The 22570-nt window shown below is 42.2% G+C and overlaps 1 protein-coding gene across 2 annotated transcripts in view; it reads right to left on the reverse strand.

The window, feature by feature from the left end:
• Window positions 1–2419: 2419 nt before the first annotated feature.
• NSMAF (neutral sphingomyelinase activation associated factor) overlaps window positions 2420–22570 on the reverse strand; it is a 65695-nt gene continuing 45544 nt past the window's right edge. Inside the window, exons 19-31 of one of the 2 annotated variants that reach the window (XM_061599437.1) lie at window positions 22094–22225; window positions 21711–21753; window positions 20292–20455; window positions 19412–19520; window positions 18504–18568; window positions 17185–17252; window positions 11029–11096; window positions 10620–10743; window positions 9737–9817; window positions 7509–7659; window positions 5180–5282; window positions 3870–3979; window positions 2420–2754 (exon numbers count right to left, since the gene is read on the reverse strand). In XM_061599437.1, coding sequence (XP_061455421.1) covers window positions 2660–2754; window positions 3870–3979; window positions 5180–5282; window positions 7509–7659; window positions 9737–9817; window positions 10620–10743; window positions 11029–11096; window positions 17185–17252; window positions 18504–18568; window positions 19412–19520; window positions 20292–20455; window positions 21711–21753; window positions 22094–22225 — 1313 coding nt within the window. In that variant the 3' untranslated portion in view covers window positions 2420–2659. Of the gene's footprint in view, window positions 2755–3869; window positions 3980–5179; window positions 5283–5853; window positions 5880–7508; window positions 7660–9736; window positions 9818–10619; window positions 10744–11028; window positions 11097–17184; window positions 17253–18503; window positions 18569–19411; window positions 19521–20291; window positions 20456–21710; window positions 21754–22093; window positions 22226–22570 lie in introns of those variants that run through there. The other variant, XM_061599429.1, reaches the window with a different exon arrangement.

Below are 22570 nucleotides of genomic sequence, written 5' to 3' on the forward strand. Positions count from 1 at the left end.
CCGCAGAACTGTTGTCACCACAGATGCCAGTCTCATCGGCTGGGGAGCCCACTGCAACTCCCAGTATATTCAGGGGGTTTGGTCCACCGCACAGCAGACTCAGAGCATCAATTGGCTGGAGCTAAAGGCTGTCCACTTAGCTCTACTTCATTTTCAGTTTCTGTTCCCTTTGGACCATGTTCTCATTCGAACGGACAACACGTGTGTAAAATCACATTTGAACAGACGGGGGCACCAGGTCCCGCCCTCTGCAGGACCTAGCCTTCCTCATCTTCGTCTGGGCAGAACAACATCTACAATCCCTGAAAGCAGAACATCTCAGAGGGATTTGGAATGTGACAGCAGACTGGCTCAGCAGACAACAGGTTTTTCCGGGAGAATGGAAGCTTCATCCAACCGTTTTCCATCGTCTTCAGTGTCGGTTCGGCGCCTTCTCAATCGACCTGTTTGCTTCCAGTCGCAATTGCCAGCTTCCCAGGTACTTTGCCCGATACCTGGACACAACAGCGGAAGCAGCGGATGCTCTGTCAATACCGTGGCCAGACGGTCTTTTATACGCCTTCCCTCCAATACCACTGTTAGCCAAAACCTTGAGGAAGGTGCAGAGCGAGAGGGCACGGCTGGTTCTGATAGCACCATATTGGCCACGCCAACTGTGGTTCTCGGATCTTCTTGCAATGTCAGTGATGGATCCTTGGCCACTACCAGTCAGGCCAGACCTATCCCAGGGTCCAATATGGCATCAGGACCCCACTTGGCTCAATCTAACAGCGTGGCTTTTGAACGGGGACATTTGAGGTCGGCTGGCCTGTCTGACGCTGTTATTGATATTATCTTGGCCTCGAGAAGACCATCTACCACTCATATTTATCAACATACTTGGGTAGCTTTCTCTAAGTGGTGCCAGTCCCACCACCACGATCCTTCCCAGGCCACCATGCAACAGGTGCAATATCTCCATAGTGGCTTTATGATGGGACTTAGACCTAACACCTTACGTCGACATGCCTCGACTTTGTCGTCTATTCTTTCAGTGTCTTCTTCTGGTGCGACTATTGCCTCACATCCGTTCATCAAACGCTTTCTGAGGGGTGTTGCTCTACGATCCCCGGCTGTTGTCCATCGGTTTCCCTCATGGAGTTTGTCAAAGGTTCTGCAGGCTTTGCAATGTCATCCGTTTGAACCTATCAGGACTGTGCCTTTACGTCTGCTGTCCTTCAAGGTCCTGTTCCTGATCGCAATCACCTCTGCGAGAAGAGTTTCGGAACTGGGCGCATTGTCTTCTGCTCGCCATCTCTGTGTCTTCCACAAGGACTCTGTTGTACTGAAGACTGATCCTTCCTTCTGTCCCAAGGTCGATTCAGTTTTCCACTGCAACCAGGACATTGTTCTTCCTTCATTTTGTCCGAATCCTTCCCATCCTCTCGAGAAGGCTTGGCATTCGTTGGATGTTCGGAGGGCTCTCAAGACCTACCTGTCTCGGACCCAGGATATACGACGAACTGAGTCTCTATTTGTATCCTTTAATCCACGTTCTATGGGGCATAAAGTAGCTAATTCCACCTTATCCCGCTGGTTGCGGGCATGTATTGCCTTAGCTTACGAATCTCTTAAGCTTCCAGTGCCAGCTAGCATAACTGCTCATTCAACCAGGTCAGCGGCTACTACGGCTGCTTTTGCTACCAACGCTCCCGTTGCTGATATTTGCAGGGCTGCCGTTTGGTCTACCCCACACTCGTTTATAAGGCATTATAAAATAGATCGCTATGCCTCTGCTGACGCCTCTTTTGGCAGACGAGTGTTGCAACAGGTTCTTAATGAGGATTAGCATGTGGGTGGTCCCTCCCTGTATGGGCTGCTTTGGTACATCCCGCAGTGATGGCCGGACTCATATGGAAAATGGACCATTGGTCTCACCTGAAGGGTGATTTTCATATGAGTACAGCCATCACGACCCTCCCAGTTGGAGGATGACTAGATTGTTTTATAATGTGTTATATATTACTGTTACGCTATTATATTTAAATTTTCTAGTGAAGTCAAGACTGCTAGTTCTGTTATCTCGCTATGTTGGAGTCACGTTATTATGACTGTTATTATTGTGTTATTTTCCTGCTGGCGGGCCTGTTGGCCTTTTTCTTGTACTTTTAGATATTTCTCTTTAGACTCGCTGCGAATGAACTGGAGAGTGGGAGGGGCCTGACGTCCCTAGTCTTGACTTCAAAAAACATTCTTGCCTTCGCACGATAGGTGGAGCTATAACCCGCAGTGATGGCCGTACTTATATGAAAATCACCCTTCAGGTGAGACCAATGGTCCATTTTAAAGACAGTATTATGGCTAAGGCCTGAGGTTCACCATGTGGAAAATATACACAAACGCTACTCAGTTGATTAATGTGATTGCAAGTTAGAACATCTTTGGTTACAGAAAAATAAGTCTTTATTTTCAGCTTAGTATTTTGATAAGCATTTAAAGCTGCAAGAACATTCAATACAAGTGCATACTGTAGTTCAACATTGTAATAGTTAAGAGCTTTCAGCTACATAACAAGCTAGAAGCAATCAAAGCTCTTGGAACTGCAGCAGGCATGATTACATGTGGAAGGTCCTTTTAAAAGTTTGGTTTAAAATAGCCATATGTATGAGTAAGAAGGCACTTAATACTGCTGTTTCCAGAACATGATTTGTCTGTCCTCCCCTCCAGTGATTATGCTGCTGCATTGTTCATTCATCCACATACATGTCACAGCACCTAAGAGAGAGACAGATGTATGTCAAACACACTTAATATCTGCTATACTTACCCATAATCAATAACTACACTCAACACCCTCCTGCAGTTACTAGATGTATATCCATAGACCCTGAACCAGAGATGGTTAAGCCACATATAGTTGCAACTATGACACACAGCTCTAACAGCAGGTGTGGCAGTGGAGGTACTAGCTAGTGTCTGGCCTTGATAAAAGACTGAATGAGAACCAGTAAATTGAAGCTAAATCCAGATATGACTGAGGCACTGTTAAAGTGTTCCCAAAACTGGATATGTGGATGGGGTTGCACTCCCTCTGAAGGAGCAAGTGCACAATTTGGGGAGTAGGAGGTCTGATCATCTAACATTGAGCCTGGCCTGACTACATTGGCTGTTGAAGTTTCCAGGCTAAATTCAAAATGCAGGTTTTGACCTATGAACCCTGTGACTCAGGACCCCCCATGAACCTACTTGGTAACATGAACGGGCCTTTTCAATAGTGGCTCTGTACATGTGGAATGCTCTCTTTAGAGAGATGCAGCTAGTGCCATCATTTTCAACTTTGGGCAATTCCTGTTCATGCAGGCATTTGGCTCATAGCTAGGGTCATAAGGTATCATGATACTAGAGTCTGTATTGATGTTAATCTTTTAGTAGGGTGGGGTAGGATTTGTCTTTTTTACGTACTATAGGATGAGCACTTTCAGTCAAAACATTTTTATGATTCTAAGTTCTGCATTATGTATGTTTTTATAATATTGAGATGCTTTGAGACATTTTTGTAGTAAATGGTTTATTTTTTTAAAAAACAGACTTTAGCTGCAATAATCAACTTTCACAGATTCTTAAGTCTACTGCTACAAAACCTGTATTTTTAAGAGTTCTGGCTTTTAGTCTGACAGACTAGCAATATCAGCATATTCAGTTCTTAATACTTCCCAATACGTTCTATGAAACAAAATACAGGAATTAATCACACAAATGCATGATATTCTAACCACTTATTTCTGCCTCAGTAAGCATTAGGATCAGCATATCAGTACTACAACATTGAAAGATTTCAAAGCGTCTCCGGGAAGTTTTGCTTTTAAAAAGTTTGAGAACTTCACAAATACCTGTATGTCCTGCAATTCTTTCTACTATTTTTCCTCCAACAATATCCCAAACCAACAATTCTCCTGATTGACTTCCTGATAAGACAGTGTTCCCATCCCACTTGAAACATCTGCAAAACATAAGTTAGTAGATCGTATCTGAGTAACATGCTAGTTAGGCACCAACCCTCATGAGACACTTGGTGAGTGTCCAAGTAAGGCAACATTTTTAAGATACTGATTAATTAAATTCTGTACCATGTATAAATATAAACCAAAACCTTCACTGTCACTTTCATTTCTAAGTGTTTTGCTGCAACCTGGAATCAAAATGAAAATATGTTTTCCAAAATCATGTACCTTGGGATCTGTTTCAAATTTGGGTTCAAGCCTGGATATGGCACCAAAACTGCTTTGGTTACCCTTGCTGGTAAGAGAGGGAGGGGGGTTGAGGGACTGTAGCACACAAGAAGTCCTTCTCTGTGTTTGGCTCACAAATTGTGCAATGTCCTCCCTTTTGATACACAGCTTCCACCATCACTGTATGCTTTTTGACAGTTGGCCAAGACATACCTCATTAACCCAGGTGTTTGGCTATGTGGATGTCTTCCCTCTTCCTGCATTGCTGTGCACTGCAGTTCTCTTGCTTCTTTATTACTCTATTGCCGTTTTTGTGTGTAATTTCAGTGTACATTGTACTTATTTTAACTGTGATATTTTTGTAACCTGTCCTAGTTATAAAGCTTTAGGTGCCCATTTATAGAGATTAAACCCATATATATTGCACTTAAATTTAAGAATGCCAGTCAGATTTTGAGCATTCAAAGATTCCAAACAAGAATACTTGCATTCATCTCAGACACTATCAGCCAGTATGGTTTTAAAGAATTGCTACTATTGGCCCATACTACACGTTTGTTGCAAAGACTGCTAACAAAATATACATGAAACACTTTGAGCAAGTGTTTAACAAGAAGTCTTATGCACAAAGTACATTCTTACATAAACACATTCATGCATGCACCTGCATATGCACACACACACCTTTTCTGAAATGTTTTTAATGTTTTCCTCCCATCTAAATCTATCAAGTGATTCCAAACCACTCAGATCAGTAGTGGTTTAACTCAGGAGTAGCCAACATAGTGCCCTCCAGATGTTGCTGGACTACAACTCATACCATCCTTTATGATTGGCCAGGCTGGCTGGGTCTCATGGGAGTTGAAGTCAAACATCTGGAGGGCACCATGCTAGCAATCCCTGATCTCACATAATTCTACCCCTATATAAAACAGCAATACATTTCAAAACTTTCCACACAATAGCATTACCTTTGGGGCTGCTCTGAGGCGATGGAAGAGATAATCATTCCAGTTTGTACATCTGTCACTTTAAAGTAGCCATCTTCTCCTGTGCTTAGCAGGTGCCGGCTATCTATAAAACAAGACAACTGCCCTGGATATTTAATTCAACCACATTGTTCCATCGAACTAATTTATTTTTGTCTGTCTCACAAAACATATGCAGCCCAGTCCTGTGCATTTTTAAAACAGGCCCCATTAAGTTCTATGGATACTTACTAGTGAGTAAATCCTATTGGATTACACCCAAGGCACCAATGCCAAACTCATTCACATGGATGCAACAGGTGGTTTGTTCACGTTACATGGAACACAGGTAGGTGCTGTTGCTACACATGTACAAGTGTTTGTGTGTTTGAATGTACCCGTTGATTTGTATAGCTCAACTTTTGAATACACAGATAAAACAGACTCTACGATTGTCACATGTAACTAGGAGTGTACAGCTCAACTATTGTTTATAGTTACAGATTGTATGCTTGTTGAATGTAACATGGGAACACCCCATATGTGTTGTCCATAAAATATCATGTTCCTATTTCAGTAAAGAATGAATCAGCATCAGAGCATGATTCCTCTTTAAAAAACAGGAACTAGCTGAGTGATCGTTTTTTTAAAAACCCTTACCGTAGGCAACCTGGCTTAGTAGGTATCTTCCTTCACCAAACACCTGTAGCAGATTTAGTAGAAAAGGTTTTGTAAACTTAAACAAAATAGGCTGGACCCCTTTTTGTTTTGGGGCACCAATATGCTACAAATGAGATGTGCCAGTAAGCAATCTAGTATTGATTTTCATGGGTTAGTTTTTGAATCATTGTAAGACCACATTAAGTGAGAGCGGATATGCACTAGGATTACAAAGCCCTGATCAGAGAGGAATAAAATGGTTGCAGTCATACCATCTTACTAGGGTTAGGGTTGATTTGATTTAAATCGCTTCTTGGAAGAACTCAATTTTAATGTTTTAAATCACAGTTTAAATCACTAGTGAGGAAGATTCTATTTAATCATTTTTAGTAGAAGTACATTATTGTTTAATATAACCTTAATCCATATTCAGAGATATAGGTTTCATTAGAAGGTAGGCACACACTCAGCAATTATTCTGAATTGTTTTCAGATTTTCATTACAAAATGGGATGATAATTTGGTCACTTTAGTACTAAAGCAGAATGAACTTGTGAAGTCATTTAGTAGATGAACCAGCTCCAACTGTTCAATTAATCATGATATTTTTGTCACGATGTGGCAGAATCATCACCACCAAACAGGCTTTAAAATTGTACTAATGATTGTTTATTCTTCTAGTTAATTTTCTTTTCCAACATCCAACATTAACAAAATATGCACATGGATTTTTGAATGGTTAACTATTTCAGTTTTAGATAAATGTAAAGCTCTTTAAAAATAAAATTTAGGCAATTTCAACCACGTCAACAAAAGAAACTTAAAATATCGGGTGGTACGGTTAACTCAGTCTTCGTTTTCTTCACCTTTTTCTTTTCCAGACAACGGACAAGACAAACTCTCCTGCTTTTTCAGTTCCCAACTAAGGTTGCAATCCAGTACATGTTGACTCAGATGTAAGCTCCATTGGGTTCAATGGGACTTACTCCCAGGTAAGTATGCATTGGATTGTAGGCCTATTTTTCAATTTAGGATTAATTAGTCTAAAGGAAGAAAAAATTATCTGTACACCTGCAGAAGAGGCTACTGCTGTTCAGAGCTGGATTACGACTTCAGTGGTCCCCTCCTTGTTCAGATCTACTCCCATCTCCCCAAATTCTCTATTCATTGACCTTCTCTATCTTTGCACTTAGAGAGAGGCAAGGCTTTGAGAGAGAGAGAGAGAGGAGGAGAGCGCACATACTTCATGTACACCACCTGCAGAATAGGACTGATCAGGTTATCTCCATAAATTGCTGTTTACATATTCACAGAATATAATTAGAGGTTATATAATTAGTATTCATGATATCTCTGACCTAGGCTCTTTGTTTACTAATTGTTTTAAGAAAATGTTGAAATCTGATTTAAATTTTAAAAATCCAATTTAAATATTAAAAATCCTATTTAAAAAAAAAATCATAGATTTTTATCAACCCTGACCAGGAGTGAGCCCAACCAAACACAATGGAACTTAGTTCTGAATAAGCATGCATAGGATTGCACTGGGGCTGTATGATTTCAGATCCCAGATTAAGATTCAGATGGTGGCTTTGAATTACCCAGTGGCAGACTGAACTATTTTCCATCACAATACCTATATCTTAGAAGGGAGCTTTAACACATAACATACCAGGACTAAAAGCAGCATCAGAGACCATGCCCGAATGACATGCAAGTTGATGCAAGACAGAGGCAGTAGTAACATCCCAGATACTAATGATTCCTTCTTTTGTTCCTGATGCTAGCAGGGTATGTGTGGCATTCAAGTTGATTGTATTTACCTAAATAATTAAAGCATATCTTATTACTTTACAAGCACCATGGAGCAAGCAAGCATCTAAGATTAAATAAATATAAGAGAGAGCCAGTGATTTCTGCATGAAAATTCCTTTTTTATACTTCTACTTAGAGGACTTAAACATTCAAGGCAATATGTATAACGGCTTGGATTCCAAGATCCCACAGCAGACCACCCCTCATTAGATGCTCCTGTTGGTGAAAGGGGTGTGCTTGAAGGCATTTTTCTGCTGACCCCCTTCTTGTTGCAATTTCTCATCCCCCGCTGAAAATCTGCTTTGGAGGTTTGGGAGACCCTCTGGAAGAGTATAGCGAAGCGGCACTGGAAGTTGCAGAAGAATAAAGGAGGTCACCTCCCCCCTTCTGTTAGTGGGGACCTCTGTTAGATTGGAATTCCTTCTGTGAACAAAAGGAGCCTTTCTGTGATTAGAAGGGCAACTCAGGATCCAAGCCAAAGCTGTTAGCAGAAAGACATTTTAAGACAGTCCAAATACTGATTCTGTCTAATAAAGCAGAATTTTCACTTTCCTGACTTAGATTAGCCATGCTAACCTATACAAAAGTGTTTAATATAGCAAAACAAACTGCTCCAGCAGCCTAAGTAGTAGAATTCAGGAGTAGCAGGATAGGCCCATTTCTTTCACCTTGTATTGAATATCACACTAGTGACATGTGCCTAAATAGCCAAATTATTCCTGCAGTTATTTCATTGCTTTCTACAAACTAGCAAAATGTTTGGCTGCTGCTATGGACCTACCCAGACCCGTTGGTCTTCATCTAACACCTGTCTCTGTGTGCATCCTCTGAGGGAGATTCAGAGAGGAGAAAGAAAAGGCCTTTTTCATATGTGGCTCCCCACTTGTGGAATGCTCTCCCCAGTGAGGACCACCTGGCACCACTGTTAACATTCTTTTGGTATTATGTAAAAAAAATCTCTCCAAGGCATTTGACAGATTTCTGCTACTGGAGTTTTGCAGGGCCTGTTTATGGGTCACTGTATTATTATAATGTATTTTTGTTTGCTTTATGCTATGTCTTTGGCTCTTAAGTTTTATAAGTTACTTAAAGACTCTTGTAGTGAGCTGCTAATAAATCAAAAACAAGCAAACAAAGTCTTCTACACAGTCCTTTCTGGCAATGATTAAGGGGAGTATAATCCCCCCTTTAGGATTACACATCTATATTTCAGTAATCCAGCCATAATTTGTTAAGGCAAGACACAAATAACGCATTTGCAAAGTTTAGTCCTTCAACATGTAAAAAGATTTTAAAGCTTTTATATTAAAATAACACAGCAGTGTATCTTCATGGAAAAAACTAATCTTGATAAGCATGTTTTATCTATCAAACTAGTATAAATATGCAAGCACAGCCAACATAACCATGCCAAATAATGCTTTTACTGTTACTTATTTCTAGAGACTGTAAGCCCCTTGGGGCTCCTTCTCTGTAATGCACATGTATATAGGTGGCACTATATTAAAAAACCAGACAGATCATTCATTACAAGTGGAAAACTCTGATCAACGTTTTACTTTAAGACAAGAGAAAGGGTTTGCTCCTTTCTACTTTCAATGGTTTCTCAAACTTACAACTAAAGAATCACTGGGTTATGAAGAAAACATCACTTGTTATGTTTGCATACTGATGTTACCAGTTATATGACCTTCCAAGTTATGACTATGCATAACCTTTACACAAGAAATAAAGGAGAGGTTCCCAATGATACAACCAAAAAACCCAAAGAAAAGTGCAAAGCAAGCTGGCAATCTTAGAGAGCTTGTTACCGATATACTTCAGAGTCCTGTTTCACTTTTTATTTATCTGTTTTGTATTTACACATTGTTTGTTTCACATTTATCAGTGTTTTGCTTTTTTTGTACTTATGAACAGTTTGAGTGTTTTGCAGTTATAAATTGTAACTTATACACACATCCTTTATTATTGGTTCCAACAATTTTGTTTTGTGTTTTATGTTATACATAATATGCCTAAAATAAATCTTCAATTTTGAATTGAAACAAAATATAGGTGCATGCGCACATGTATCTTCATACTCACACTAACATCATGTTCCAATTCAGCGAGCAATTCAAAATGCTTCTTAGTGCCCAACAATTCTGCAGGAATGCACTGCCACACCTAGAACACAAATATTTGGGTTGATCTAAACACATACTGAGATGAGATTGGCCACTCATGTCAGTTTAGATAATGTAGAAGTAAAACCTACTTAGCAGTGATTGGCATGGAGAATTTGCGGCCGTCCAGATGTTGTTGCACTCCCAACTTCCATCAGTGCCAAACAGCATGTCAGGAATAATGTTCAACAACCACCTCTGGAAGGCCACAGATTCCCCACCCTGTTTCAAAGACTCAGTACATATTCAGTACCAGTACATAAATCATACATGGGCAGTTGAAGCTTTTTGCACTCCATCACAATCAGAAAACATTAATTAACACATGAATTCATCCCCCAGCATATGGAACATTACCATGCTACTCTCCAGGAATGTTTGGGAGTGGCATGGAAAAATGGAGGCAATTCATGTGACCAACTACCCAACAGACACTACAGGAAGGAGCCACCATATAGGGATTTTAAAATGGTTTCCATGAAGCAGTCTATGGTGTAAAATGGCCCTTACTCAACCCACTCAAGACAACATAGTACAGATTTGCAGTATTATATCTGCAAGCAAAGTAATGAGAGACGCAGGGCATTTTTCTCTTTGCTTTCAAATAGATGGGTAGTCAGTTTTGTCACTGCAAACAATGGCTTACATACATAACCAGAGTCATTTCTGAAAATTTCAGATACACTGGTAATATTCTTGCTTAAAAATATATAAAATATTAAAAGCTATAAAAACCACTATAATTTACTTGCTCCATTGCTTTCATCACAAAAAATTCATACCAAGTGGAGAATGCTACATACTTTTACAGTTGAATCCCAAGACGCAGAATATAAGCGATCATTGTGCCAACAGATCTTGCTGACAGCATCATCATGGCCCATTAAGGTATCCTGCCGCCTTCCAAAGGCTATTGAATAGAAATAGCTAATAGGAACGATAAAAAATGATATATAATGATGTAAATATGCTAGACAGTAGTCATGTTTCAGACAGCATATTTTATTAGTTTAAGTTCAGTTTATTTAATTATTATTTTAATGAGTCCAGTATAAAAAAGCCTTTTTGGTTGTAGGCTCCCAATAATGGAAGTCTCCTCCCAAGTAAGGCAGATAACAGAGGAAATATATTCATTTGTATCTTCTTAATATAGAAATATAAAGCAGTTACTAAATGGTAACAAACAATCAGACACGCGTAAAAATCACATACATATTGTTGTCCCAGGAAGAACATACAGCAGTAGTATCACCCGGTAGGATTAAACAAGATGACAAAGCCTATGACAAAAAGATGGCAATATTCAGTTTCATTACAGACTTGGAAGAACACATTAGTACATTCTGAGCCAGCCTCATTGCAAGCAATACTTGCATCCTAGGAGCTCATGATTTAATTGGGTAGCTATAAAATCAAACTGATTTTGCTACTGCAAAAAAAGAAAGAAAAGAAACACAGGTTGAGCAAAATAAAATTGTATGTACTGAAAAAAAAATGATCCCCATTATTTGATTTATATCCCGCCCTTCCTCCCAGCAGGAGCCCAGGGTGGCAAACAAAAGCACTAAAAACACTTTAAAACATCATAAAAATGACTTTACAATACATTAAAACAAAACATATTTAAAATATTTTTTAAAACTCTTTCAAGACATCTTAAAAAAAAGGTTAAAAACATACTGTTTAAAAAAAGATTTAAAAACATATTAAAAAGCAATTCCAACAAAGATGCAGACTGGGATAAGGTCTCAACTTAAAAGGCTTGTATGAAAGAGGAAGGTCTTCAATAGGCGCCAAAAAGGTAATAGAGATGGTGCCTGTCTAATATTCAAGGGGAGGGAATTCCACAGGGTAGGTGCCACTACACTAAAGGTCTGTTTCCTATGTTGTGCAGAACGAACTTCCTGATAAGATGGTATCTGCAGGAGGCCCTCACCTGCAGAGCACAGTGATTGACTGGGTATACAAGGGTAAGACAGTCTTTCAGGTATCCTGGTCCCAAGCTGTATAGGGCTTTGTACACCAAGACTAGAACATTGAACTTGGCCCAGTAAAAAATGGGCAGCCAGTGCAATTCTTTCAGCAGTGGGATGACATGCTGGCGATACCCTGCCCCAGTGAGCATTTTGCACCAGCTGCAGCTTCTGGACCAACCTCAAGGGCAGCCCAACATAGAGCACATTACAGTAATCCAGCCTAGAGGTTACCAGTGCATGGACAACAGTAGTCAGGCTATCCCTGTTCAGAAATGGCTGCAACTATCTTACCTGAGGTCACCTGGGCCTCTAGCGACAAAGATGGATCCAGGAGCACCCCCAGACTACGGACCTGCTCTTTCAGTGGGAGTACAGCCCCATCCAAAGCAGGCAATTATCTGATCAATTATCTGAACTCGGGAACCACCAACCCACAGTGCCTCCGTCTTGCTAGGATTCAGACTCAGTTTATTGGCCCTCATCCAGCCCACCTCCAAGTCCAGGCAGCGGTGAAGGGCTTGCACGGCCGTCCCGATTCAGATGTTACAGAGAAATAGAGCTGGGTATCATCAGCATACTGCTGACACCTCGCTCCAAATCTCCTGATGACTGCTCCCAAGGGCTTCATATAGATGTTAGCATGGGGGACAAGATGGTACCCTGTGGCACCCCACAGCACAATTGCCAGGGGGCCAAAATACAATCATCCAATGATATTATTATTATCATCATCATCATCATCATCATCTTTATTTATACCCCGCCCTTTTTCCAAACTGGAACTCAAGGCGGCTTCCAGATAAAAATAAGTACATATCATTAAGAACCTATAAAAATATAAAACGTATAAACATATAAAATCAGCATTAAAACAGGATTAAACTATTAAGATGTTAAAACCAATTACTCTTAACATACTGCAACCCAGTTTAGGAGCATACAAGTAAAACAACATACAGCATCCTCTTCAGTCACTACCCTTAAAACCTTCAGTTCCAAAGGCCTGCCGGAAGAAAAAAGTCTTTAGCTGTCGGCGGAAAGACTGCACAGAGGAAGCCATTCTTGCCTCCCTAGGGAGGGAGTTCCAGAGCCTAGGGGCAGCCACCGAAAAGGCCCTATCTCGTGTTCCCACCAGTCGCACTTGTGAAGGTGTTGGGATTGTGAGAAGGGTCTCTCCTGAAGATCTCAGGGCCTGGGCAGGTTCATATAGGGAGATACGGTCTGACAAATAGCCTGGACCTAAGCCGTATAGGGCTTTATAGGTCATAACAAGCACTTTGAATTGTGTCCGGAAACAGACTGGCAGCCAGTGGAGCTGTTGCAGCAGGGGAGTGGTATGGTCCCTGTAACCAGCCCCAGTTAACATTCTGGCTGCAGCTCGTTGCACCAACTGAAAATGACCCTGGAGATAGGATCGGAACCACTATAAAACAGTGCCTCCAATAGCCATCTCACCAAGTCAGCCCAGAAGGATACCATGGTGAATGGTATCAAAAGCCACTGAAAGATCAAGTAATAGTAACAGGGTTGCACTCCCCCTGTCCTTCTCCCAATAAAAGTCATTCATCAGGGCAACCAAGGCCGATTCAGTCCCGTAACCAGGCCTGAACCCAGACTGGAATGAGTCAAGATAATCTGTTTCATCCACGTGTACTTGCAATTGCTGTGCCACAACCTTCTCAATCACCTTCCCTAAAAAGGGGGTATTTGCAACCTGTCAGTAACTGTCACAGACCAGTGGGTCTAGGGTGGGCTTTTTCAGGAGCAGTCGGATCACCGCCTCTTTCAGGGTGTCTGGAACCACTCCCTCCCGCAATGATACCTTGACCACACCCTGGATCCACTCGGTCAACCCCCTCGGCAAGCTTTAATAAGCCAAGAAGTGCAAGGGTCAAGAGGACATGTTGCTGGCTGCATCATTTCATTGTCCATGTCATCAGGCTGCATCAACTGAAACCGTTCCCAAGAAGTTGCAGCAGACGTTGCACTGGACACCTCATTGGAGACTACAGTAGATGTGGATGGGGCATCAAGACTGCTATGGAGGCGAGCAACAAAGTGCCATGCAAACAATTCACAGTGGGCCTCCGAAGGGTCTAAAACTCAATTTCCTGGAGCTGATGTCAACAGACCCCTGACAATATGGAAAAGCTCCACTGGGAGGTTTCTTGAGATTGCGATGAAAGCAGAGAAGTGGGCCTCCTTCGCTGCCCTCACTGTCACACAGAAGGCACGGTTATGATGTTTAACTCATGCCTGATCAGCCTCACAGCACGTCTTTCACCACTTGTGCTCTAGCTGTTGTCCAGCCTAGGACTGTGTCCAGCAAACTAGGCTTCACAATGCTGGAGAGGGCGCTCGGGGGCAACCGTGTGAAGAGCCTGACGCGCCTTGCTGTTCCATAGGAAGGGCTTGAACAGGATCACCTGCTCTATCTACTGGGAACTCCCCTAGGGCATTCAGGAATCCAGTGGTTTCCATTCGTCTCTGCGGGCAGACCATCTTGATCTGTCCACCACCTCTACAGGGAACGATCGGAGCCATAAGTCTAAACTTCACTAGGAAGTGGTGTGATCATGACAATGGGTTGATATCCACCCCCCATCTCCAGACCACCCCCTCCTCCATCTGAAGAAAAAACCAAGTCAAGGGTGTGCCCTGCCCTTTGCGTTGGGCCAGTGACAACTTGAGACAGCCCCATGGTCGTCATGGAGACCATGAAGTCCTGAGGAAGCCTCAGCGTGACATTGAAATCACCCAGCATTATACTTCTGGGCTCTTCAAAACCACAGCTGAGATGGCCTCCGCCAGCTCAGTCAGAGAAGCTGCTGGGCAGCAGGGTGGATGGTACACCAGCTGCAACCCTAGTTTGCTGTCTCCTCGGCCCAACACCAGGTGCAGGCCCTCACAGCCAGCTCCAAGACAGAGTGGTTTCCTGGTGACAGAGATGGAAGCTCTGTAGACCACAGCAACTCCTCCCCCCCCCTGCAGCCTTTGCTGGTGCTGCACCGAGTATCCAGGTGGACAAAGTTGGGTCAGATCAACTCCTCCCAGCTCACCCATCCAGGTCTCGGTAATACACACCAAATCGGCACCTTCATCCATGACCAAATCATGGATGAGTGTGGTCTTATCATGTACCAATCTGGTGTTAAACAACAACACACACAGGCCAGTGGGCACAGCAGATGAGCAACAAGGAACCCATCCATGAGAGGAGTGGCAGCAAGAAACAAGGCATAGATAGCCTTGCCCTCGTCTTCCATATTAATTCACCACCTCCCCATGGTTATACTTCCTTCTACCCATGATCACCGAAATTGGGGTGGCATCACTCATGTCCCTCCTTAAGACTCCTCCTAAACACCTGATATGGACCTAACAAGAGCCCACCAACAAAACCTATCTGAGCCAATTATCCCAGTAGGCCTCTGAGAGAATTAAGAACAGTAAGGCTCACTCAATATTTTTCACACAGGGCACATCTACTCCCTCTGTCTCACACTCAGGGAGGACCAGCCTTCTGCCTATTACAGACTCTCACTCTGAAGGCATCTGGCGACTTTCTCCTATCATTCAGTTCACTGCACAGGCTCTCACCCTGCGCAGGAACTACTCATGAGCCACACGCCCTCGCCACTACCCAGTCTCCTCCAGATTGGTTAGCAAAACAAAAGGAAGAAATAGAAGAGGGTAGTGCCCGTACCCTTGCCCTTGGGACTCCCTAAGGGGCTCCCCAAGGGACAATCCTCTTTGGTGTCACCCCTCTTGTGGCAACTCTGCCGGCAGCAAACATGCCGCCCAAGGGCAGCTGGGCTTTTATGCCTCCTGACCCAGGTAGGAGCTGCTGCAAGAGGCTGCGCAATTAACTTCAGCCTCTCTCTGGAGCCAGGGTCAGGCAGGGGGTCCCACTCCTTGCAGCACTTACCAGGGACTTCAGCTGTCTCAAAACACAGCAGCCCAAAGGAGCAAGCAGCAAGCACCCAGATGCTCAGATACTCACTCCTTATCAGAAGCTTATAACAGTAGAAAAGTATGTGTTTTACTCTGTACTCTGATTTGTTTTGTGTCCATGGGTAAAGCTCTAAGACTACCAAGACAATGAAAAGCTAACCTAAAGTAATGACAGGTTATCTAGATAATATGATCTTCCTGAGTCAAGGAGGAAGCTTAATTAGTTGGTTGACAGACAGTGCTGGGTTTATGCTGAGAAGCCTGGAGCCTTAAGTGAAATGTGTACTTTGCCTTAATGATGGCATTATAACAAGCTCTTGGGGATTTTATATCAACTGTTCCAGCAGCTTAAGAACAGCCATCTCAGCCAACGGCTACAGTCCTATTGCTTGAGTCCCATTTAGCAGGCCTGTAAAGTAGCAATTAGGTTACAACAGGGGTGGGCAACCTTTTACACTCTGTGCATGGTGGTGGGCACTGGGTCAGGGGCTCCACACAAACACATGCACCTTTCTCTCACACACAAGCCTCTGCCCCACTCTGCCACATATGACTCCTGAGTGATGCTTTTCTGTGCTCCCAAGTTAGAAAGAGAATGTGCATTAACAGAGATTGCCCAGCCACTGTTTCATCCAGTGGAGGTATGAGAAGAAGGAGGCACCTGCTTTCCCTGGACACATAATGGCCAAAAAGAAAAGAAAAACAGTCTCTGCATTCAACAGAGATTTTACTGCAACAGCTCCAGCTGGTATATCCAAGTTAAATACTTGCCACTCATTCCCCCTCCCCCAATGCTGCATCCTGCCATTATCATTGTCCCCTGCTTCCAGATCAAATGGCAGAGCATCAGCAATGGTCTGGATTGCATTCAAGGACTCAGTGCATCAGTTGTAGTGCCCAACAACAGAGCATGCAATACAAATTGCCCAGCAGACCAAAGATGGAGAGCCCGTGGGCCAACAAATATTTTTGGACTCCCATCTTCTTGGACCTCTGGCTACGCTGACTGGGGCTGATAAGAGTTGGGAGTCCAACAACATCTGGAGGGCCACCGGGTCCATGTCCCTGCTGTATGTACTCTACCACATGCATTTCCCGGTTGGCCCTTGGAAAGCTGCTGCCAGAGCACTGAAAAGAACAGCAAATGGGTAGGGAAAACACTAATGGCTGCGTGGTGGCAGCAGCAAGATTGACTGCAGTTGTGGTTATTTCAGTGGCAAGGAGGCAACTGGATGCCCACCTGTGAGTTACAGGATTACTGCACATTGTCTGCTAAGAGTTGAAAGTGCCCTCTAGACATGTAAGAAGCAAAAAGCAGTCACAAACACTGGAATTAATCTAGTAATTAATCCAGGGGAAAATATGAAGTATTGCATTACAGAGACAATCTACAAGTTCATCTGTGAAATTACCATTATAGAGGCTTGGAAACACTCACCATGTTTGAAAAGGACACACTCCTCTGCAGCATTTTTGATTCCGCAGAAAACATCTTCAAGGTTGAATCTAATGCCGATTTTGAGAAAAGAATGAAAAGCAGCACTGCAGTTAAAGAAGTCAATAGTCTCCAGTTTGTTTGGTCAAACCAACAGGATTCAAAACCCGAGTCATGTGCTGGGCAACAAAAACATAGACATTGCAGCATGCAGAAGTGCTTGCATGTGCAGGACAAAATCTTTGTATTAGGCTTTTCTTTTCCTTTGCACAAGGAATGTAGCATCATTCCCCTGGGACGCACTTACAAAAAGAACACCAGAGGGCTGCTACAGGGAGCCAAATAGCCACTTGAAGCAGCTTTTCCTTCTGTTAGATAAACCCATAAAAACAAACCTTAGCAGATCGACTTGTCTTTAAAGATAAGGTAGCCATCTAAAAGGTATTGCATTTCCCCACCTCCACCCAGATAATTGCCATTCTCCACTTTTGTGGGAGTGGGTGAGCCTGCAAAGAGGAGGGGGTGGATATTCTGCCCAGCCAGAGTATAAATATGTAAAAACCCCTCCCATCCACAAATGGCTTGTTGGGGGGGGGGGGAGGCAATTCTGTCCTCTGGATTCTCCCCTGCTAGCTCTCTTGACTTGACTCCCTACGTTGCAAATCAGGTCAGCCATCTGTACTTTCAAAGCTTCTCCTTGGCAGGTGAGGAGGCTGCCCAGAGCAAGGAGACACTACTCAGGAAGGGATTGGTTGGCATCAGCGTCCTTTCCTGGCCAGCCATCCTCCTAAGCAGCACAGAAAGGAGTTGCTGTTTTTAGCTACATAAATTTCAGCACTCAGAGACTAAGTTCAGCTACTAGTATATGCTCATGCAAATTTGCATAATTTATCTTGTTTTGCATAATTTAATCTGTAATTATTCTGTTTTTTCCTGTCATGAAAGGGGGGATAAACAATGCAGGATACTCAAGTCTCACCCCAACCAAGCTAGCTTCTGAAATATCAGTAGACAATGTGTATACACTGCCCACACTATCATCAGGCATAGAAACTTTAAGGGTGTTTTTTGAGTGAATTCCAAGATCTTTTAAAAAGCCAGCTTCTGAACCTTTGCCATGCTCTGTGTTTTTTCTCCATTCCCACAGAATTGCTGTGCACAAGGCACAACCCTGACTCAAGCTCCTAGGGTTAGGGTTACATATCACAGGCCTATGTTGAGCCCATTTAAAAAGGCATTCTACGCTAAGCATTGGAGAGGGTGGTGTTGTCATATTCATATTACTGAGGCTTGAAGGCAGGCAAACATACAACACTACCCACCTTGAGATGTAGTAAAAATAGAAGACCAGTTGGAACTGTAAGGCACAGCTATTCCAGTGACTGCCCTGTTCAAAACACAGCGAGGAACCAATTATTATCCAGCAGTATGATCCTAATCAAGTCTACTAAGAAGTAAATCTTACTTTCAGGTACGTGTGCTAACTTACCTAAAAGTCCTCAATGTATATTTACAAAAATCCAAATTGGCAAACATCACAAAATTCCAGCAGTAGTTTTAGGGCCCTCTGTTGCTCAAGACACCCCCATAGAGGCAAGTAGGATATTCTGCTGTCAAATTGGTAGTAGTCATCTGTGCGACTATGTTATCTTCCTGGTAGTTGTCTTCCTGATGGTGGCTAGCTAGTGCTGCTACTGCAACAATTATGTTAATCAGCTATGCTGGTGACCCATCTGTTTCCAGGCTCACTTCAAAAGTCTTGGTTTGGGCTTTTAAAGCCCTAAACTGCTTGTGACTTGAGTATTTTAAGATACCCACAAGACTTCTCTTTCCCAGCAGGAGTTTTCAGGCATCACCTTTTGAAACAGATCTTTTGGCTGTTGCTGCTTTTGTATTAAAAAAATAATAATCTTCTAATAGAATATAGTTTGTTTTTGAATATGAACTGCTTTAATTTTTGTATATTTGTTTGCTGTTCTGACTAGTCTGTAGAAAGGCAGGAATTTTTAAAAAATGCAACAACCAACCCCTACTAACAGCAATATGCATATTATTATTTAGCCTGATCTTTCCATGGGTATACACATTTGACTCCAGTTCCTACAAATTCCCCCCTCACCCAAAACATTCCTTTTTCTTCTCATAACTAGGCTGCACTGTTACTACTAGTTCTAAAGCATTTTACTGTCCCATTGTGTACACCTGTCCTCCTGTATGCTGCGATGTTTACCCTCTGTGAATCTTGTGTTGCCCATCTGGCTTTAATTTGGTCATGTGGTTCCAAGCAAGCATGATACTTTCTTCTGTTAGATCTTCAAAAGATTCTTCACCTGGAGAGACTGACAAACAAGAAAATATGTGAACTAAAAATATCCTCCTGCCAAAAAAGAGACATTATACAGTTCATATGGCAAGCTAACTACAGTTTATGAAACTGAAAATTCAGCCTCTCATGTTCCCTTCTATCCTTATGTTGTTCCTTGAAGAGCATTTGATGACATCTTACCAGTCCAAACAATGTGAAGTATGGGGTGTGAGATGTGGGCTATGTACACACCATACATTTAAAGCACATGACTTCCCCCAAAGAATCCTGGGAACTGTAGTTTATCCATTCTAGACCTACAATTCCCAGCTACAATTGACAAGCTACAGTTCCCAGGATTCTTTAAGGGAAGTCATGTGCTTTAAATGTATGGTGTGTATGCAGCCATGATTGAGACAGTGTTAGGCCACACCAAGATATAATGCTAAAACACCACCAAAGCTAACGGGAAGCTGAAAATGTGAGATATCAAATTAGAAAATTGGTCTGTTTCCCAACAAGGAACAGCCAATTGCTAGCACTACGTATTTTTTCCAGAACTGAAACTTCCTAGGAGATAACAGCATGCAACATCTCCCCTCCCCACTCTGACGGGGGAATTTTTGTAAACTGATAAACCACTATTTTCCAGAAAATTGTGTACTATGCTTTATGTCATGCTGGCCTAAGACATTTAAAGCTTTATATTGACCTTGCTGGACACAGCAACACCATTAGAGTAAAATCAGCTGAAATATGAAATACATGGCACTACCACCAATATCTATGACTCTACTAAATTTACCTGGAGACTCGGTCATAGAAAGGCTGTGACTAGATGTTCGAGACAAACTTTTGAACTTCGGGATAATCCTCCGAGGATGAGGGATTGTAAACAACTGTTTTGGAGTCTGCCCAAATTCTAAGATTTGTGTCAGCAGAGCTACTCGTTCATTTGGGTCCATAATACTTTAGGAGAAAAGGCAAGAGAAACATGAATATGAACTTGTGTTATATCAAATCAACCATCTAGGACAGGCACTTACAGTATTTTTACCTCCAGTTTAGATGTTGCTGCAGTTACAAGCATAAACTGCTCATTTCCCTGGCTTGTGCACACAAACAAGTTTTAAGTCCTCAGTTATGTTATGCCTGCATACATATACATGCATGCAATAAATACCCTTCTGCTTGCAGTGCTTATCAAATTTATGGACCTTAAACCACAGTATAAATTGTTCAAAGTAGCCAGCCACGCTACTTCATGATAAATACACTGTAAGGCCTTAGCAAGAGAAATAAATTATACTTGTAATGGATTTGTTGGATACGACATTCCCAGTTTCATAAACATTTCCACAGTACCAGATTTGGTGTGGAGATCCTGGCTATTCAAAGCAGAGGTTCCTATTCTGGAGATTAACAGGGAGCTTTGGTTGAAACCAATCAAGATCTCCATGCTGAAGTGGATATGAGGAGGGTAATGGAGGAGTGTGTGGGTCCAGTGCTCATTTCTGGCGCCATAAACCAGAACTATACCCAAACTTACTCAGTGCATTTCTAACTATAAAAGCAAGAAACTTACAGCTTTCCAACTTCTCTTTGTGAGCTCTGAGAAACCAGATTCTCACATCTGCAATACAGGCAAAACTTAGATGTTACCAGGTCCATGGTATCGGGCATCTCACCAAGTGCTTGCAACTACAAACAGGAATTACAAATGGGATCTGCAACAAAATGTTGCAGCGTGGAGTGCCTCTGTTTGCAATTCAAACTAGCTAGCCATGCCTTCTTCCATGATACTCTATTCCATTCACTCTCCTCTCAGGTTTTACACTCAGAGTCATTCAGCAGTCTGTGGCGACTGGGTGTGCTCAGTCGTTACTGGGCTGTTGTGGGGGGAGGAAGGTTTTTCCCCAGGCTGCTGGTGGTGATGGTTATTGTTTTTAACTTCTGCAAACCTTGAGGTTTGCTCAAGCCTGCTTATTTCTCCCTTTTATACATGGATTGTGATGTTTTGGCTATATTTAAGGAGCCACTGTCAGGAGTTTGCTAGTAGCATACATGAATGACATCAAACAGTCCCATTCTCTCAATACATGCATAAAAGCTTACAACAAAAAACTGGCATAAAAACATTTTATTCTGGAAGCAAAGGAACACCATACTCTTAACTAAAGATAGCAGTAAGTTGCCCACCCCTCCTTTACTGATACTTAGTTACCTGTTCAAATCTACTCCTCCTTCATAGGTTAACGGATGAAATACTAAAAAAAAGTGTGGGGGGGGACACATGGTGAAGAAGTTTTAGATTACTGCAGGACTCTGGATCAACAAAATAATACTACAGCACTGTGCAATTCTCTCACAACATGTTGAGTCATCTCATATGTAGTAAATTTAAACTAGACTGAACATTTTTGAACACACACATATGGCTTTGTTATGCCTATAATTTATAATGTAAATGGAAGAATTACTATATGAGATGTGCTACACTCAAAACTGGTGTTTATTTTTGAAAGAAAACCGAAATTATCACCAAAGAATTCAACATTTATTTAGAAGCATCCATTAGCTTTTTTAAAAAAGAAGTTTAGAATTCACCATTCTGAGCTGCAATAGCTTCATTTCCCCTCTGCTTGTAGCCAAACACTAAGTCAATCCATTCATGGAGATGTTCCGACACGTACGGGCTTTCTAAAGCATCTTGGCTCTTCTGGAGGAAATCATCAGCATCTGAAGGAGATGGTGCCAGTGTTTGCTTGTTAAGCGAAAACAAAACCTCCGCTCCCTTCTCCCCCTCTGCTTTTTTTTTAAGTCACTGGAGAAGGAACCCAGTCAGAGTTTTGGAAAATACTAGCCAGCACTTCAGAAGCATTTAAAAAGTCATTTTTTTAGGATACAACAACACTTACTGAAGTTTATTCCTGCTAAAAGTACAAGGTAGAATCACACTGGTAGCCTTGCACTTATGGAACAGCTTTTGAGCCAGTGGACACCTTGGCTCTTGGATGAGAAGGGGAGGCAACTTTTCCCATATTCCCACCTGCCCTCAAAGATTGCCTCTCTTCTGTTAGTAGA

Source organism: Rhineura floridana, chromosome 1, assembly GCF_030035675.1.
Source record: "Rhineura floridana isolate rRhiFlo1 chromosome 1, rRhiFlo1.hap2, whole genome shotgun sequence".
Taxonomy (NCBI): domain Eukaryota; kingdom Metazoa; phylum Chordata; class Lepidosauria; order Squamata; family Rhineuridae; genus Rhineura; species Rhineura floridana.